General features: G+C 36.5%; 1 protein-coding gene across 4 annotated transcripts in view; it reads right to left on the bottom strand.

Annotated features, from left to right (window-relative positions):
• Nucleotides 1-17,193, bottom strand: part of PDSS2 (decaprenyl diphosphate synthase subunit 2) — a 285,207-nt gene that overhangs the window by 107,686 nt on the left and 160,328 nt on the right. For all 4 annotated transcript variants that reach the window (XM_007190653.2, XM_007190652.3, XM_057527999.1 and 1 more), the window contains exon 3: nt 8,784-8,982. In XM_007190653.2, the coding sequence (XP_007190715.1) occupies nt 8,784-8,982 (199 nt within the window). The remainder of the gene's footprint in view (nt 1-8,783; nt 8,983-17,193) is intronic.

The raw sequence follows: 17,193 nt of genomic DNA, 5'->3' as shown, positions 1-17,193 counted from the left end.
AAAGTGGGAAAAGGGATTTACAAAAATTGAGGTTGCTGAAGTATACAATGAGATTGCCATAATCAGTATGTTTCTACCTCTCATGGCCAACCACGGTGTGGGGTTCAACTGTACCCATTTCAGAGGGTGTACTTTTGTAGAACACAGAGTTCAAAAAATGGGTTTCTTTAAATGCCAGGCATATGGAAGAAATGCTTCTCTTGCTCTTTTTTTCTTGTCTTCAGGTTTCTGGTTTGACAGACACTCAGAGAAGTGTCCATTTTGCATGATGGCATTTGACCTTCCTATGACAAAAAGATACTTCATTCCATTGTTTTATGGCACCACAAGGGTAAAGTTCAAGGTTTTAATGAGATAATACATTTTAAAAGAACATAATATTTTGCCTTTTTAAAAAATTTATTGATTTATGGCTGCGTCGGGTCTCCATTGCTGCGTGTGGGCTTTCTCTAGTCACGGAGAGCGGGGGCTGCTCTTCGTTGTGGTGTGCGGGCTTCTCATTGCGGTGGCTTCCCTTCTTGCAGAGCATGGGCTCTAGGCGCGTGGGCTTCAGTAGTTGTGGCACGCAGGCTCAGTAGTTGTGGCTCGCTGGCTCTAGAGTGCAGGCTCAGTAGTTGTGGCACACAGGCTTAGCTGCTCCGTGGCATGTGGGATCTTCCCGGACCAGGGCTTGAACCCGTGTCCCCTGCATTGGCAGGCATACTCTTAACCACTGCGCCACCAGGGAAGTCCCTGTCTTCTTATTTCTAGTACACATCTCAAACATTTATCACTTTTACTTTAAATACAAGGAATCAGACTCAGAATGTCTGTTTAATATGTGGCTATGTTAGCATGTGATAAGAAAAAAGCTGGAAAAATTATTTTGGGGATTTTGAAATTGTAATTTTATAATAGCATTTTGACCTCTCTGATATGGAGATAGTTTCCTTTATCGTTACAACATATGACACCCCACTTACATTCTGCACATATTTACTCTAGTCATGAAAATGTACCCTTGACTGAGTCATATGAAGAAAAGAACATTAATCCCGGGTGTCAAACTAAAGAGGATGAAAGCAATTAATTCAATAATTTCCACAGGTAAAATACTTATGACAAGACTGTAAACACACAAGGTCACAATAATGTCTATTTTAAATGAATATGACAGGGAAAAACTTAAATTTCATATGACATAGTATGTTTTTAGGTTTCACTTTTCAACATGAACTTGAAAGTAAAATTAATATAACAGATAAGAAAAACATCAAATAACCAATAGCAGCTGCTTTATTAAAATATATAGATGGTATAAAAGGAGATTTATATGCATAAATTGAGCATATTTATACAAACAAAATTCTTCCTTGTAAACAACATATTTATGCCTTTAGGAAAACAAAGTTAACATAAGGAAATACATCAGCTATGCAAGGACTACATCTGTGCCACTGGTTATTTAGAAATATAAATCACTAATGCTTAATAGAATGGTCCCCAGGAGTGACATCACGACAATGTTCTGGGATGTTTAGACAAGACCCCAGAACTAACTAACTCACAGATGTATAATCATAGGTCCATTAAATGAAAATCACTGCAAAGATTAAAAAAAATAACATGGTGAATTAAATTCTTTACTAGGGTCATCACTGTACATATAAAACACTATGTTGTTTTTTTTTTAAAAAGATGACAAATAATAATGTGCACAGTCTTATTTACACTGTGGCTTAATCTTAAAATACAAATCCAGTCTACAAGTAAACACACAGACGAGGGAAAAGCTGTAATGGTCAGCCAGATTTCTAAATTATAGTGCTTTTCCATGTTATTATTTTTCCCCAATTATTCAGCATGTCTCATTGATAGCTTGATGCTCAAACACTAAAATTTTAGATTCTGGCATGACCCCATCATTTCAGCATTCAGTGATGTTCTACATGAACACAACATAGAGCAATTTATTTCAATGGAGTCAGGGAATTTATAGCTTAAAAAGAGGCATCTGAGGTCTCTTAGTTCAGGGTCTTTATACAGTGAAGTACTAAAATAAAAAGTTGCCCTTAGGTCCCATAATTGAAAATGAATGATAACTCAAGCATTAATTTTTAAACTCACTACTGAATTCAAAATCTTGTTAATTCACACTTACGTGACTACAGCTGTAACTGTAAGAAGACAATTATCAGAGGATTAATATACCAATTTCTATACTTAAAGATATTTAAAAATCTAAGTGTTACCTAAGGCAATTACCTTGAAGACCCCTAATATCTTCAGGGAAAAGCCAAAGGGAGAATAATTGACTTTGCTAATTTTACCCTTGGAAATTATAAAACAGCTCTGAATTTCATATGACTGCAGAATACTTCATCTAATGGCCTGTCCCAGCAGAAGTACAGTGATAAACACATAATATAGAAATTCAGACAAGAATTCAGTAGCAAAAGAAAATGGGAAATTGGTAGAATGAGTAAGTCAGAAAAAATTAAAGTTGCTACAAATATGCTAATTTTAATTACCAAGTTAAATATACACCCTCAAAGAAAAAGCAGGCTGTTACTGTGGAGGAACAGAAAACTATACACAACAATTCTGTGTTATGTTCCACCGGCTCCCTTATTTCTGTGGCCTCTATTTATGTTGCTATTGCTGACAATTTTTCTTTCTTATAAAAGAAAATTAAAACATCATTAAATAGAATCTAACTTTACCAAGATATTAACCATATGTAGAGAGCTTATTTATCGCCACCTCTTCTTCCCCTTCAAAACCCCCCTTTTAGTAGTTAGTATTATACTTAACTTAAGCTTCTGGGAACTCATTTAATAAAATTATTCCTCTTCTGAGATAAAACTTTACTTTCCTTAAAAAAAATATTCCAAGGGGAATATTGCCATGTATTTAAATGAAAGGTACTGGCTCTGAATATGGGAGATTTGCTTTATCAAAGAAAATTCTTTGATAAAGCATTTTAGTTACCCCTTACAATCTACTCAGTTTAAAATACTGTTCACATGATTTGGAAATCATCTATTATGATTAAAAGAGGGCTACAAAAAGCCTAGATTTGTAGAAGATCAATTATGGACCCCTGGACATGGTAGTCAAGGTCTTTCACAAAAAGTGAGCCAGTGAAGCATCTTTTGAAATTGACCTTGTAGAGCCTTCAATGACCCTTTGAAGAACAATGTGCAAAAGATCCATGTTTTGGATGAGCGGGGTTGTATAGAATAAAGGCTTCAATTTAACACACAACTATCAAAGTCAGAAAAAAACATACCATGGCTTAAAAAGGAAAAAAATTCCTCACCAGACAAAGGTTGATAAAATGCAAATCTAAAGGTGCAAACCTGTGCAGAGACCGTGAAGGTACAGGGCTCACTGGAGGGGAAGGGAATGCCTGATCATTCTTATTCCAAGGAGAAGCTTCAGGCTGAACCGTTGCTTGGATATTCTAAGCTTTTCTGGGGGGGTGGGGGGAGTAAATCAAGTAGTGCTACTGAAATCCAGTGCCTAATGGAGCAGATGGTGGAGGTCTTAGACTCTGGAACATTTATAGTGATGCTTCTGAATGCAAAACACCAGGAGTGGATTTCACAGGCTGTGAATCTGATTTGATTTTGATGGGAACAAAGCCTCCATTTTCTCTGAACTTGAACCACACTGAAAGAAAGAATGTGTGAATGATACAAGCTAGCTAAGAAAAAGGAACATATTAAATATTATTCCCATAAAGTGGTTAACGCAAGTGAATTCTTGTTTGTGTCATTATAGCATGTTAATAATATTTGTACTTAATACCACCATCTTAACCTTATATAACATTTCATCTGAATAGCTTAAGTGAGTTAGATCTGATAATCAGAGCAAACAGATATAAATTTGTCTAAAGGCAATAAGCTTTTTTTTTTTTTTTTTTCTTTTTTAATGGTAGGGGCCAGGCTGAGGGCTAATTACTGAAATGTGGACCTAGTTAGTATGGCTGTAACATCTCTTCCTCTCAGGTATGTGGGTCTAAACCATGAGTGGCCAGTGTGGGTGGCTAGTCATGTGCAGCTCAAGGCACCCAGAAACCATACCAGACCTGCACTTTCTGAGGCTTCCTCCTTCTCCAAGACCCAAAGTTCAACACAGACCATAGCAGGTACGGTGAAGAGGGAAGTTGGACAATGCAGTCAGAGAGTGGCTCCCAAGTCAACTGAGATTATTTATTATTCCATTTTATACGGCCAATTCATTTCTTTCTTTAGCTTCCTTTTCAGATGAATATAAACTATATATTAAAGGTACCATACTATTTTCTCCCTAAAACCAGCAGGTCTGTCTTATGAAAATATGTGCCAGCCAAATGTGGGATGGGAAGGTAGGGCAGAATGCTACTTGTCTCCCAGTATCTATTCTCTGCATCTTCCGGATTTTTGGTTGGGCACATGGCAACCCCACAATCAAGTTTCTTAGTCTCCCTGACAGCTAGGTGTGACCATATCATTAAATTCTAGCCAATAGGATGTAAGCAGAAGGATTTCAAATAACTTCTGAGAAATGTCTTTAAAGTGGTGACACTATACAATTTATCATCCGAACTGGGCCATGTGAGAGTAAAAGGGAGTGCTAAAATAATTAAAATTTTGTACTTTTTGAAACTGGTATTTATTAACTAACAATTGATTTTATTATACTGGGGGACTTGTTAACTAGTTCTATTCAAAAACCATTTTCAAAAATAAAATTTCAAAAGAAATAAAAATAACATATATCCATGTACATTAAAATAAAATAAAAAAGAACTTCTTTATATTGATAATCTGAATATTAAAAAATAGTCAGTAGAATAATTATTCTTGGTACATATTCACATGCTTTATTTCTTAGCAATACCTGTCTCTAATATTGTGTCACTGGCATTTTTCTGAAGGATGTGTCTGTAAAAATATGGCATTTGAAAATAAAACTGCTAGCAATATTCTTCACAGTTGCATTTTATAATTAATTAATTTGAAACTACTGATATTTTAATTGATTCTTATTGGTAGACCATAATATTTTTAATTGAGAAAGATGCTCTTTCTACAGGTTCTGAGTTACTTGGTAAGCTCAGAGCAAATTTGCTAAATGGAAGAGACAATTCTAATTTTTTTTTTTCACATTGAAAAGTGTAACTATTCCACCCCAAATATTTTCAAGGTACTGTTTTCTTGCTTCCTTCAGAGTACTTTTCTTTGGCAAATATTTTTAAAAGATAAAACTTGTCAAATAAATTGATTCTATGATTCTTTTGAATGTTTTGCCAAAATTAGATGCTGCAAAGTCTAGGCCTTCTCAATTTCATTTTATTCATGTATGTGTATAATTTATTCAAAATAGGAGCACCACCAAAAGATTCTTCCTGCAAGATGAAATATTCCAAATCAGAAGTACAGAATTGCAAATTTTAATCTTGTAGAGCATTTGAGTTCTTACCATTTATTTTGTTCAATTCCTTCTTTCCTTCCGTAGGGAAAAATTCCAATGGAAATTTTGTTTTCATTAATTGCAGTTCTATAAAAGCTTCATTGGGTGTTTCAGTTGTTGAACACTTGATTTCAGATTTCCAATTGATTTTGAACAAAATGTCACCAAAACTTTGATGAGCCATTTATAACAAAGTTCAATACCATTGTTGGGCATAAAGATTTCTAAAATTTGATTGATGACAGGCAACAAAGAGAGAAGGCACATACTGTGGTGCTGAACTATATAGTTTTATACTCAACATCAGCTATATCCCCCAAATCTTGTAGCCCAGAGACTCTGACTATAAAGATATTTGTAAATTTTTGTAACAATAGCTTCTATTTCAATTAGTAGAATGTTGATGTTTGCTTCGATGCAATTATGAATTATGGCTATGCCTCAACCAGTTCCAAGTACTCCATAGATTTCTCAAGATAGTAAGACGGTCATTTTTATCACAACACTGTATGTGTTTCACCTAAATTTGTACTTGTATTAATATTGTAAACTAACAATTTTATCTTTCATGTTCAACTTTTTTTTTTAAGTCTTTATTGAATTTATTACAATATTGCTTCTGTTTTATGTTTTGGTTTTTTGGCTGTGAGGCATGTGACATCTTAGCTCCCTGACCAGGGATTGAACCCACACCCCCTTCACTGGAAGGCGAAGTCTTAACCACTGGACCACCAGGGAAGTCCCTCATATTCAATTTTTAAACTGAATTTCCAATCTCACTCAAAATGTCCTTACCTTTGATAGAATATACTTCCAAAAGCTTTACCTTGATTCCACGAATGGATGGAAAAAGAAAACATTTTTAGAATTAACTAAAATGATTTAATTACTTGAAGTACCTGATAACATTCAACTGAAACTGGAATTATTTAACTGTTTGCAAAGTTCTTCCATCATTGGAGACAACAAACATAAAGCTGTCGCTTGTAGACAAAAATGAGTGAAATCAATTTAGAAGAATAGTTATTTATCTAAACAAAAGTTAGGCTTTACAGAGTTGTATGTATACTTTCTTCAGCTACATGGCTTAAACCATTTAAGCCTCCCTAAAGTAACACTAATTTTGGAACTAGATCCTGACACTTTTTCAGCAGATTCGACTCTTCTTGTTTTCATGTGGTCAGTGATACCACTACGGTCTCCGTAGTGGACTGTAAACGTCAATAAACATTTTATGCAAGTTACACATTCCTTATTAACTTTTTTGAGAAACAAAAATCCAGCACTTTAAAAATATAAAATATATACTTTTATTTTTTTGAGCTGTTGCCAAAAGGTTTATTGCAAAAACAAAGTACTGCCAGGGACTTCCCTGGTGGTCCAGTGGGTAAGACTCCACACTCCCAATGCAGGTAGCCCAGGTTCGATCCCTGGTAGGGGAAATAGATCCCACATGCATGCCACAACTAAGAGCCCACAGGCTGCAACTAAAAAGCCCACATGCCGCAACTAAGATCCGGTACAGCCAAAATAAATAAACAAACAAATAAATAATACAACGAAGTGAATCAGCTATATGTATACCTGTATCCCCTCCCTCTTGGACCTCTCTCTCACCCCCCACCCCCATCCCACCCATCTAGGTCACCACACTCAGTCTACACAGAACTGATCAGCCTCGATTTCCCACATGTCTATTTCATAGACAATGGACCTCTAACTTACTATATTTCCCACTGAGCTTTTGGACTGGTACCTGGTGGTTTTATGACTCCTGAAGGCCAGACTTGGGCCATACAATTGGGTGATACACCAAATGGCCAGCTGGGGCAGCAGTGTCAAATACTTCTACCACCTGAGACAGAAAGGAGTTAACTGTCTCTAGACATTCAGTGTACTTTGTTATATTAACAATTGCCCTGCATTCTGTCCTTGATTGCGAGGTGTCTGAAAGCACTGGGAAAAGAGAGGCGTTATTGCTGGTTGTCTTTCAGATTTAATAATAACTTAACATGAGAACTCCCCCTACTGTACGTGGGTCTCACATATTATTGGCCTATGTTAGACAAAAATTGAGGCAGAGGCTGGGAGTAGAAAGCGGAGATCTATCAAACCCATGCTGGCTTATTCTAATGTAATTATTAGTAACCATCTCTGTTAAAAACAAAAAATCCAGGACAAATGCTAAGTCAGATGGGATTCTGGGACAGCAGACTTACACTGAGACTGTCCTCGGTGTCCAGGATGTACATTTACTTGATCTTCAACGGAGGAGATCTGCCCTTCTTTGCCCTTCCTCCTTCTTCCTTCCTATTGACTGGAGTGAAGGCATGATGGCAACTATCTTGGGCCACAAAGTGGTAAGATAGGAATGGCAGAGCAGTAAGATAGAAGGAGCCTAGGTTCCTGACTTTAGAATCACCATATCAACCTTGGACTGCCTACTCCCAGATAGTAAAAATATGTAAAAAATGAGAAAAATAAATTCTTATCTTGTTTTGGTCACTGTTATTTTATAGTCATACCTAATCCTAACTGATAAATAAGGACTACCTCTACAATCTTTCTAGAAAGCAGCTTGGCAATATATATCAAGAATACTAAAGATGTTTAAACCCTTTGAATCCTTCTAGGAATTTATCTTAAAGAAATAATCTGGAATGAGGAAAAACTGATGTGTAAAGATGTTGTGTAAAAAACTGATGTGTAAAAATAGACTGCAAATCTATTTATGATAGTAAAATATCAGAAGCAACCTAAATGTCCAAAAATAAGGAACTTCTTAAATAAACAATATTACATCTAAATAATTGAATATTGTGCAACCATTAGAAAGTTTATGAAAAAAGTTAATGACATGGGAACATGCCCACATCATATATGCCATGGGAGAAAATAGGCGGGATTAAAAAAAATCTTGCACATGTACGTTCTCACTTATGTTACCCCCAAATCCACATATATAAAGGTATGAATAAACAAACAAAAAAAGACTGAAAGGAAATACATGAAAATATCAACCAACAGTGATTATTTCTGGATAGTGAGTTGATAGGTAATATTTATTTATATCTTCTTTATATTGAATATTTAACATTACCTTATAATTAACAAATAATTCCATCTGTAATCAGAAAAAAATAGAAATTAATTTCAAAACTCTTTCCTAGCATTTACCAGTTTTAACTGGTGTTGACACTGCCATCATCGTCATTATCATCATCACAATTTTACTGAGCATCTATGTGTGGGGAGTTGAGGCAGCAGGGTGTCCAGACCTCTGTGGCTCTTGCAGTCAACCAAAGGCCATCCAGATACAAGCAAACCCTGCCCAGTTTTACCTTGGTGTTCTGTAGCAGAGCTAGTCCATTGCAGGCATTTGCTAGAAGAAAGTCTCCACTCAGGATAGCTATTTTATTTCCAAACTGCATGTCTTTCAGTGGCCCATCAGAAGATTGCAATTCATCTAAATTTACTATCCCACGATGTACAAGGAGAGCAGTGTGGATAAGTTCTGTGATCTCTGCCAAACTTCTTTGACTAAAACATAAAGGTAAGACTTGTCTGAGTATAAAGAATACCAACTTATCACTAATGTCAGACTTCAGTTTTCAACAACAAAATATTTTATAGATTAGTGTTTCTTTTTTAAGATTATCCCTTTTTCATGAAGTTTTTTTCTATTGAGATATAACTGACATAACATTATATTAGTTTCAGGTGTACAACATAATGATTTGGTATTTGTACATACAGTTGACCTTTGAACAACACGGGATTGAACTGTGTGAGTCCATTTACATGAGGATGTTTTCAATAAATACTTAGGTATTATACAATCCGAGGTTGGTTGGATTTGCAGATGTGGAACCACAGATATGGAGGACCGGCTATGGGCCTGAGCATCCGTGGATTTTGGTATCTGAAGTGGGTCCTGGAACCAATCCCCCGTGGATATCAAGGGAGGGCTGTATTGCAAAATGAACACCACAGCAAGCCTAGTTAACATCTGTCACCACATGTAGTCACAATTTTTTTTTTTCTTGTGATGAGAAGATCTACTGTCTTAGCAACTTACAAATACACAGTACAGTATTATTAACCACAGTCACCATTTATACATTATATCCCCAGTACATTATATCTTCATGGCTTTTTTTTTTTTAAATAACTAGAAGTTCGTGCCTTTTGACCACCTTCACCCATTCTGTCTCCCTTCCCACCCCCCACCCCCCCGACTCCAACCTCTGGCAGCCACCAATCTGTTCTCTGTATCTATGAGTTCAGTTTTTGGTTTTGTTTTGTTTTTTTTTATATCCCACATATAAGTGAAACCATACAGTATTTGTCTTTCTCTGACTTATTTCACTTAGCATTTTGAAGTTTCATGGGGTTTGTTTTTGAAGGTTTCAAATGCACTTTTTTTCAATCATGCCATATTTTAATGGGTACACAGTACTTTTACTTGGCATCAATTATGAGTTGGTTTTGAAGCAATCCAGTATTATACCAGCTGGATGACTGGTGATCACTGATCTCTCCATTCTTTTGGGGTGACTGCTAGCAGGGGACAGGTTCCACAGTATTCCAATTTGTGTTGCTGCATATACCCATATAGCAACACAAAGTGGCCCCACTAGTATTACCAGTTTGTCATGGAAATCAGGTGTACGTTTCTGGTGTCTCTGTCTTGCCATTGTTAGCTGAATGCTTCAAACTCAGGGAAACATCATGAAGCTGAAGACAGAACTGTGGCAAATGCAGCTGAGGGTTTGGTGTAACTTCGTATCAAGCACCCTCGCAAAGACACTTGAATGAAGTTTTTATTAGAGGCCTTTCCATCAAGTAGTTTGGGATCCATAAGCAGATCCTGACACCTTTCTTCTCTCTACCATTTCCCACTCTCTATCCCACGAGTCACCAGGATTCCCCAGAGAGAAGCTGACCAGTAAGGGCCACCCTCCACAGTTCCATTTAGATACTCTGTTCTCAGTATAACTTTAAGATTTCTGAGAATTCTTACTGGTATCTAATAAAACTCCAATTTAAGTGGGAATATAACTTGTGCCAGACATTAGGTTAAGCACTTTTATGCATTATTACTTTTAATCCTAAATGCAAAGCTGTGGGATTTACAGAGATGAACAGAATGTGGTCTCTTCCTTCAAGGACCTTATCTTTCAGAACAAGAACCAAGATACATATCTACAGCAGTAATTAAAATAGAGAAGGCCCTTGAGGAGCTTATAGTATAGTACTGTATCAGACGGGATTTCAAAAGATGTTTGTTTTCTTTTTTATACTTTTCTATAGTTTGTACATTTTCTACAACAAAAGTATTACTTTTATAAATTTATTTATTTATTTTTTTTAGCTGTGTTGGGTCTTCGTTTCTGTGCGAGGGCTTTCTCTAGTTGCGGCGAGCGGGGGTCACTCTTCATTGCGGTGCGCGGGCCTCTCACTATCGCGGCCTCTCCTGTTGCGGAGCACAGGCTCCAGATGCACAGGCTCAGTAGTTGTGGCTCACGGGCCCAGTTGCTCCTCGGCATGTGGGATCTTCCCAGACCAGGGCTCGAACCCGTATCCCCTGCATTGTCAGGCAGATTCTCAACCACTGCGCCACCAGGGAAGCCCTATTACTTTTATAATCATAAAAAAATCAACAATTACTAAAAAATTTAAACCTCATAACCACCCTATGATAAGTATTACTAACCTCTTTTTATAGGTGAGAAAATTGTTGTACACAGTTTAATGACTTGCCCAAAGGCACACAGTAATACAGAGCTAGAAATCCATTGAAATCTGTTACAAATGGCCCCATGTGAATCATGCCTCTTCGTTTCCACGCTCCTGTGTAGTTCCCTGCACACTAACTTTAGGCTTCACCATGTGACTTACTTTGGCCAAAAAGACATTAGCACACGTGACATAAGCAAAGCCTTCTAAGTGTTTATGCATTAAGGCTTGTCCAATGCAGTCACACGAGCAACCCCAGAATGTAAGAAATAAAATGGCTGTTTCAAGTCACTAAATCTTAGGATAGTTTGCTATGAAGCAATAGCTATCTGATACAGAAACTGGTATATCTAGGAGTGGGTGCTGTTGCAACAAAAGCCTAAAATATGTGTCAATGGCTTTGAGTCTGAATGTTTGGGGCTAGAGGTAAAGGTAAATGGCAAAGTCTTAGTAGAATCTGGAAAGGCAGTGAGGAAACTGTTATTGGGGGATTGAGCAAAAACATATGGTGTTATAAGGTAGGGAAACAACTTGCAAAACTTTTGTCTGTGGTAACTTGAAAGATAGAAAATATACCTAAATAAAATATTAAAAAGTAGGTAGTGAAAGTAGAGAGATCAGTGGAGGAAGCTATAACAAAGGCCCAAGTAATAAAAGGGTTTGACCTAAAGGTCAAATTTAAGCATTTGACCTAGAATAACAGCCTTAGACAAGGAGACAAATAAATATAAGACAATCAAATAATAAATATAAGAGACTCTTCTCTCAGAAAAATGTAGTACTCGTTTAACAACTATAGTACAGTAATTACATAAAGATGTAATAAAGTAAAGGAGCCAAAATACTTGGCATCTACAAAAGAAAAATTACGTTTCTAATTTACTCCCCTTGCTTCAAAAAAAAACAAAAAACAAAAAAAGTAAAAGAATATGTAAAAATGACCCCGTGTACATACTGTATCTGACTACAAATTGGGGGTGTAGGAGAAGATGAACCAGTGAGTTAAACAGCTTCTGAAAAGAGTAAATTCATGGTTTAGATTAAAACCTCACTACATCCCAAAGAAAATCACCAAGGATGGAGACTTATAAGACTATTGAGAAGTTAACAGAAAACATTTTTAAAAAGGGAGCTAAAATTTAAAACTATCCTTTAAAAGAGTGACTAAAAGAAAGGAATAAAAATATATTTTATTAGTACCCTGCAAATGTATTCTAGTTTACGAAAAAGTTCGCTGCTACATTTCACAAAAATTGCACAATGAGATTATGAGCAAGTATAAAACTCAAGAAGGGTTAAGCACTGGATAAATCTCTCATGCAGTTCAGCTTATGAAAGAAAGTAATAACCAGGGAAGCAGAAGTTGTAGGTGTTCTGAATTACCCTAAGGATGAAAATGAATGATTGGGAGCTTTTAATAAAGACATCTATAATCATAAAACTGCATTCATTAAACAAATGGCAATCTTTAAATGCCACATGGCCAGAAACAACAAAAACAGTGGTAATAACAAAAGTGAAAAACCATAATATGTACAGTACCCACCATTCGCAAAGAACTTTCACTTATCTACTTGTGATTCTAATTACAGCAGGTGTGGGAGGTTAAATACCTGGTCGGAACATTCAGTTTATAAAGGACAAAGCTGGAACTCAGAGCCACCTTGTCATAGTGACCAATGATAATTTAAAATGTTTATTTACCTAATGAATAGTAAATGGTGGTAGGGGGCCAAAGCCACCAATGTTACCAAGATTGGTATATGCCCACCACAAACTTGTCCAATTTTCATCCTTAGTTCTAAGCACTACAGAAGAGAATTTTTCTAGGAGAAAGTATATTAATGACTAGACTTGACTCTTTTTGTTCATAGTAGCTAGGGAAAGTAATCAAGTTGTTTCCAAATCATTTGGTTAGAATCAAATCAAGTGATTTAACTCAATCAGTAATCTGGATAACAGTTCTACCTCTGCCTATAACAGACAGGTCGTGGGCAAATCCCTTAAACTCTCAGGCCCTTGGTCTTCTGAACACTGAAAGGAGGGGAACTGGAGAAACAGTCTCTTCCAGTTCTAAGATTCAGGGATTTCAGTCCTAAAATTTAAGATTCAGCTCTAAAATTCTAAAATTTGGGGATTAAAAAAAAATTACTTAGGCTGGTAGTTAATAGTTAAAAAGAGACAAAATTACTGCTATTATTGGTACCTACTTTTCTACAAGAAATAGAAATGAACTGATTGGTCATCTTGAAATCTGTCCTGCAATTCCACTATCTAGTATGATGCTCTCAACTTCTAAGATTTTACCATTAGATAAACAACTTCAGGCCACATTACACAAGAGTTAATTTAGCATACAGCAGAGAAGCAGTGACAATATGAAAGAATCTGGGAATTTTTCCTTTTCATTATGTTATTCCTATTTTAGCCACCCAAAGCAATCTAGTAAACTTTCAATGTACTGGATTTTTAAAATTATCTTATATAAAAGTCTTCATGCAATCTTATGTACATACATTTTAGTACTTGGGTATTTTTCATGCTAAATCTTGATTGGAAAAGTGTCACAAATGAATACTGCTTATGTTAAGTAATCAGAGTAAGGAAGTAATTACTACATTGAATGTAACCCCGAGGATTAATCAATGTTTTTACACGAATTTTCACCAAATTACTTTCTTTCAATTATATGTTAAACAACTTAATCTGCTTTGATCCATATTCTTCCAACCATTCTCCAATTTTTTTAGCATCCTAAGCTTTAGAAATAAGATAGCAGACATTGCTAGTTACCTCTTCACTCTCTCCTTCCTCACTACTAACATACCTGTAGTTACAGTTGGAGAGACAATGTACTCATTTAAAAATACTCACCTCCTCAAGATCCCTTGAGGCTAGAGGTGACTGTGTAGCACAGTTTGGCCAATGAATGTAAGCGGAGGTCCACAAGGTGGAGTTTCTGAGAAATCAAATGAGTTTCTGATATAAGGCGACAGATTCAGATGGCATGCCTTTGGCATTTTGAGCTTAGCCCTTCCTCCTGTTTGGTTATGGTCCAGCTGCCTGGGGGCACAATGGAAACTTTAAGGATCCTAAGAGGGCCCCCAACCTAAGGATGGTAGAGCAGGAAGAAATGAGAAGCCTGGACCCCTAATGACTTCTTAGGGCTGCACCAGCTCTGACATGCCCATCTCTAGACTTCTTGTTATGTGAGATAAATAAACACTGCATTCCTTTAAGCTACTGTTTGTTGGAGTCAAATAAACTCCTAAAAGATACGGTCAATAAAAACTATATCACAGGGGGTTCCCTGGTGGCGCAGTGGTTAAGAACCCGCCTGCCAATGCAGGGGACACGGGTTCGAGCCCTGGTCTGGGAAGATCCCACATGCCGTGGAGCAACTAAGCCCGTGCGCCACAACTACTGAGCCTGCGCTCTAGAGCCCGCGAGCCACGACTACTGAAGCCTGCGTGCCACAACTACTGAAGCCCACATGCCTAGAACCCGTGCTCTGCAACGAGAAGTCACCGCAATGAGAAGCCCGTGCACTGCAACGAAGAGTAGCCCCCGCTCGCCATACTGTGCCATACTTTTGCTGCTATAGGGTGAATGATAAATTTTTGTTTAAACAATTCTTAAGAATCAGCCCATGCGTCACTTCTCTGAAGTCTTCCCTCACTTCCCCAAAGTTAAGTCCTTCTGTGCTTGAAAGCCTTCGAACATAGCTCAGTCATTTGTTGTACTATGTTGTAATTATTTCTTTAGCCATATTTCGTCCTGCTCTCTCTCTCCCTCACAACACTGTAAATGATACTATCCTATTTCCCTAGCCTGCCTATAAACATTTGTTAAATGAATAGCTCTTTACTTAGCAATCAATTTTATAAAGGTAGAGGGGCCAGCTATCACTCTGAGTTTCAAAAGGTAAGGAATGATATAAACTAAAAAGTCAGATTTACAGAATCAGAGTTGGAAGCGACCCCATAGGTCAATTAAGCTCAATTAGCCCCTTCCAGGGATGAGTAATAACAAATTACACAGGAGCCAGGTCTGCTGATGAACAGTTTTAATTATCAGAAATTGTTCCTAATATTAACTTGAAATCTCTTAAAATGTTTTACATGTTTAAGTTGGTGTTAAAATAATAAAAGAGTCAATAGTGTTTCACCACACAGGCAAAGGAGATAAAAGATAATACAGTCTTCTTTCTCTTTCTTTCTTATTCTATTTTTTCCTTTTTACCCCTCCTTCCTTCTTTGCTTTCCTTTTTAAAGATGCATTTCTTCTTTTTTTTTTTAAACTTTTCTTATCTTACATTCAGTGCTCTAATTTCTATTTATTTATTTATTTATTTATTATTTTTGGCTGTGTTGGATCTTCATTTCTGTGCGAGGGCTTTCTCTAGTTGCAGCGAGTGGGGGCCACTCTTCATCGCGGTGCGCGGGCCTCTCATTATCGCGGCCTCTCCTGTTGCGGAGCACGGGCTCCAGACGCGCAGGCTCAGTAGTCGTGGCTCACAGGCCCAGTTGCTCCGCGGCATGTGGGATCTTCCCAGACCAGGGCTTGAACCCGTGTCCCCCGCACTGGCAGGCAGACTCTCAACCACTGCGCCACCAGGGAAGCCCCTAAAGATGCATTTCTTGAAAAAACTTTTTATTTGGGGAATTTTCAAACATAACAAAAGTAGAAAATATAGCATAAAGAACCTCTGTGGACCCTAATCTTGTTTTAGATACACCTTTCACTCTCCTTCCAGATTTTCTTCCTTCCAGATTATTTTGAAGCAAATGTCAGACATCATGTCATTTCATCTGAAAATACTTCAAATATCCTATTTTTAAAAATGCCTAATAGCAGAAATGGCTCCCACTTACTAAATTAATTACTTTAAGCCAATTAGTTACTGTATGCTGAGCAAGTTTATATAAGATAATTTTGCAAGCATAATAATAATTCAATTAACAGATTAATAAAAATAATGTAAAACTCACAGCAGCTCTCTGACGTAAGCATTATCTCTATTGTATAGAAGGAAGCTGGGTGGGCAGGCTAAGTAACTTGCTCAAGTCTAGCTGGTAAACTGCAGAGCTGGAGTTGAAGCCCAGGGTTCTCTGATTCTAAAACCCAAAACACAAAATATACAAAATTCCGGGTGTTTCTGAAAGTATTAAAATGGTAGGCAAGAGTCATTTATTTAAAATCATTTTATTTGAGCCCTAAAAGGTTTTTTTTTTTAAGTTGGAAAACTGACTTTTATGTTCATGTGGGAAGAATAAATTTGAAAATTACAGAGAAAATTTTGGAAGAGGCCTGTCATTCCAGATTTTAAAACTTATTATGAAGCTATTGCAATTTTTAAAAGAATAGTAATATCACAAGAACAAACTAATAGATTAGTGGAATGAACTCCAGAAAGAGATCCAAATATACTTGGAAAATTAATTATTTATGGTAAAGATAACATTTCAAATTGTTAGGGAAAAAATGGAATATTCTTACAAAAACTGTTGGGGCAACTGGCTATCGATTAAGGGAAAAAAATAATGAAGTTAGATACCTACTGTACTCCGAGGATAAAAATATATTTAGATGGATCAAATATATAAATGTGAAAAACGAAAGTATAACTTTAGGAAAACATTCTTATGACCCTGGGCTGAGAAAGCCTTGCAAAATAAAACAGGAAGTCATGAAGTCATAAAGAAAATAACAGATAAAATTGAGTAAAATATACAAATATGTTTATATAACAAAATATAGGCTGATTTGAAATAACAGATTTGAAATAACATATTTGCAACACATACAATAGACAGAAGATTATATTCAAAATACGTGTGGAGCTCGTCCAAGCTGGACAAGAAATTAATAAGAAAAAGATAAACAGCTCAAGAGCAAAATGGGAAAGGAAATGAAGAGGTAATTCCAAAAGAAACACAAATGGTCAAAACCATATAAAATGACGCTTAACTAATAATTTGGAAAAGGAGTATTATAATAATAATGAGATAA

Source organism: Balaenoptera acutorostrata, chromosome 14 (assembly GCF_949987535.1).
Source record: "Balaenoptera acutorostrata chromosome 14, mBalAcu1.1, whole genome shotgun sequence".
Lineage (NCBI taxonomy): Eukaryota > Metazoa > Chordata > Mammalia > Artiodactyla > Balaenopteridae > Balaenoptera > Balaenoptera acutorostrata.
Note: the sequence above shows the minus strand (reverse complement) of the source record. Positions and strands in the feature narration are given on the sequence as shown.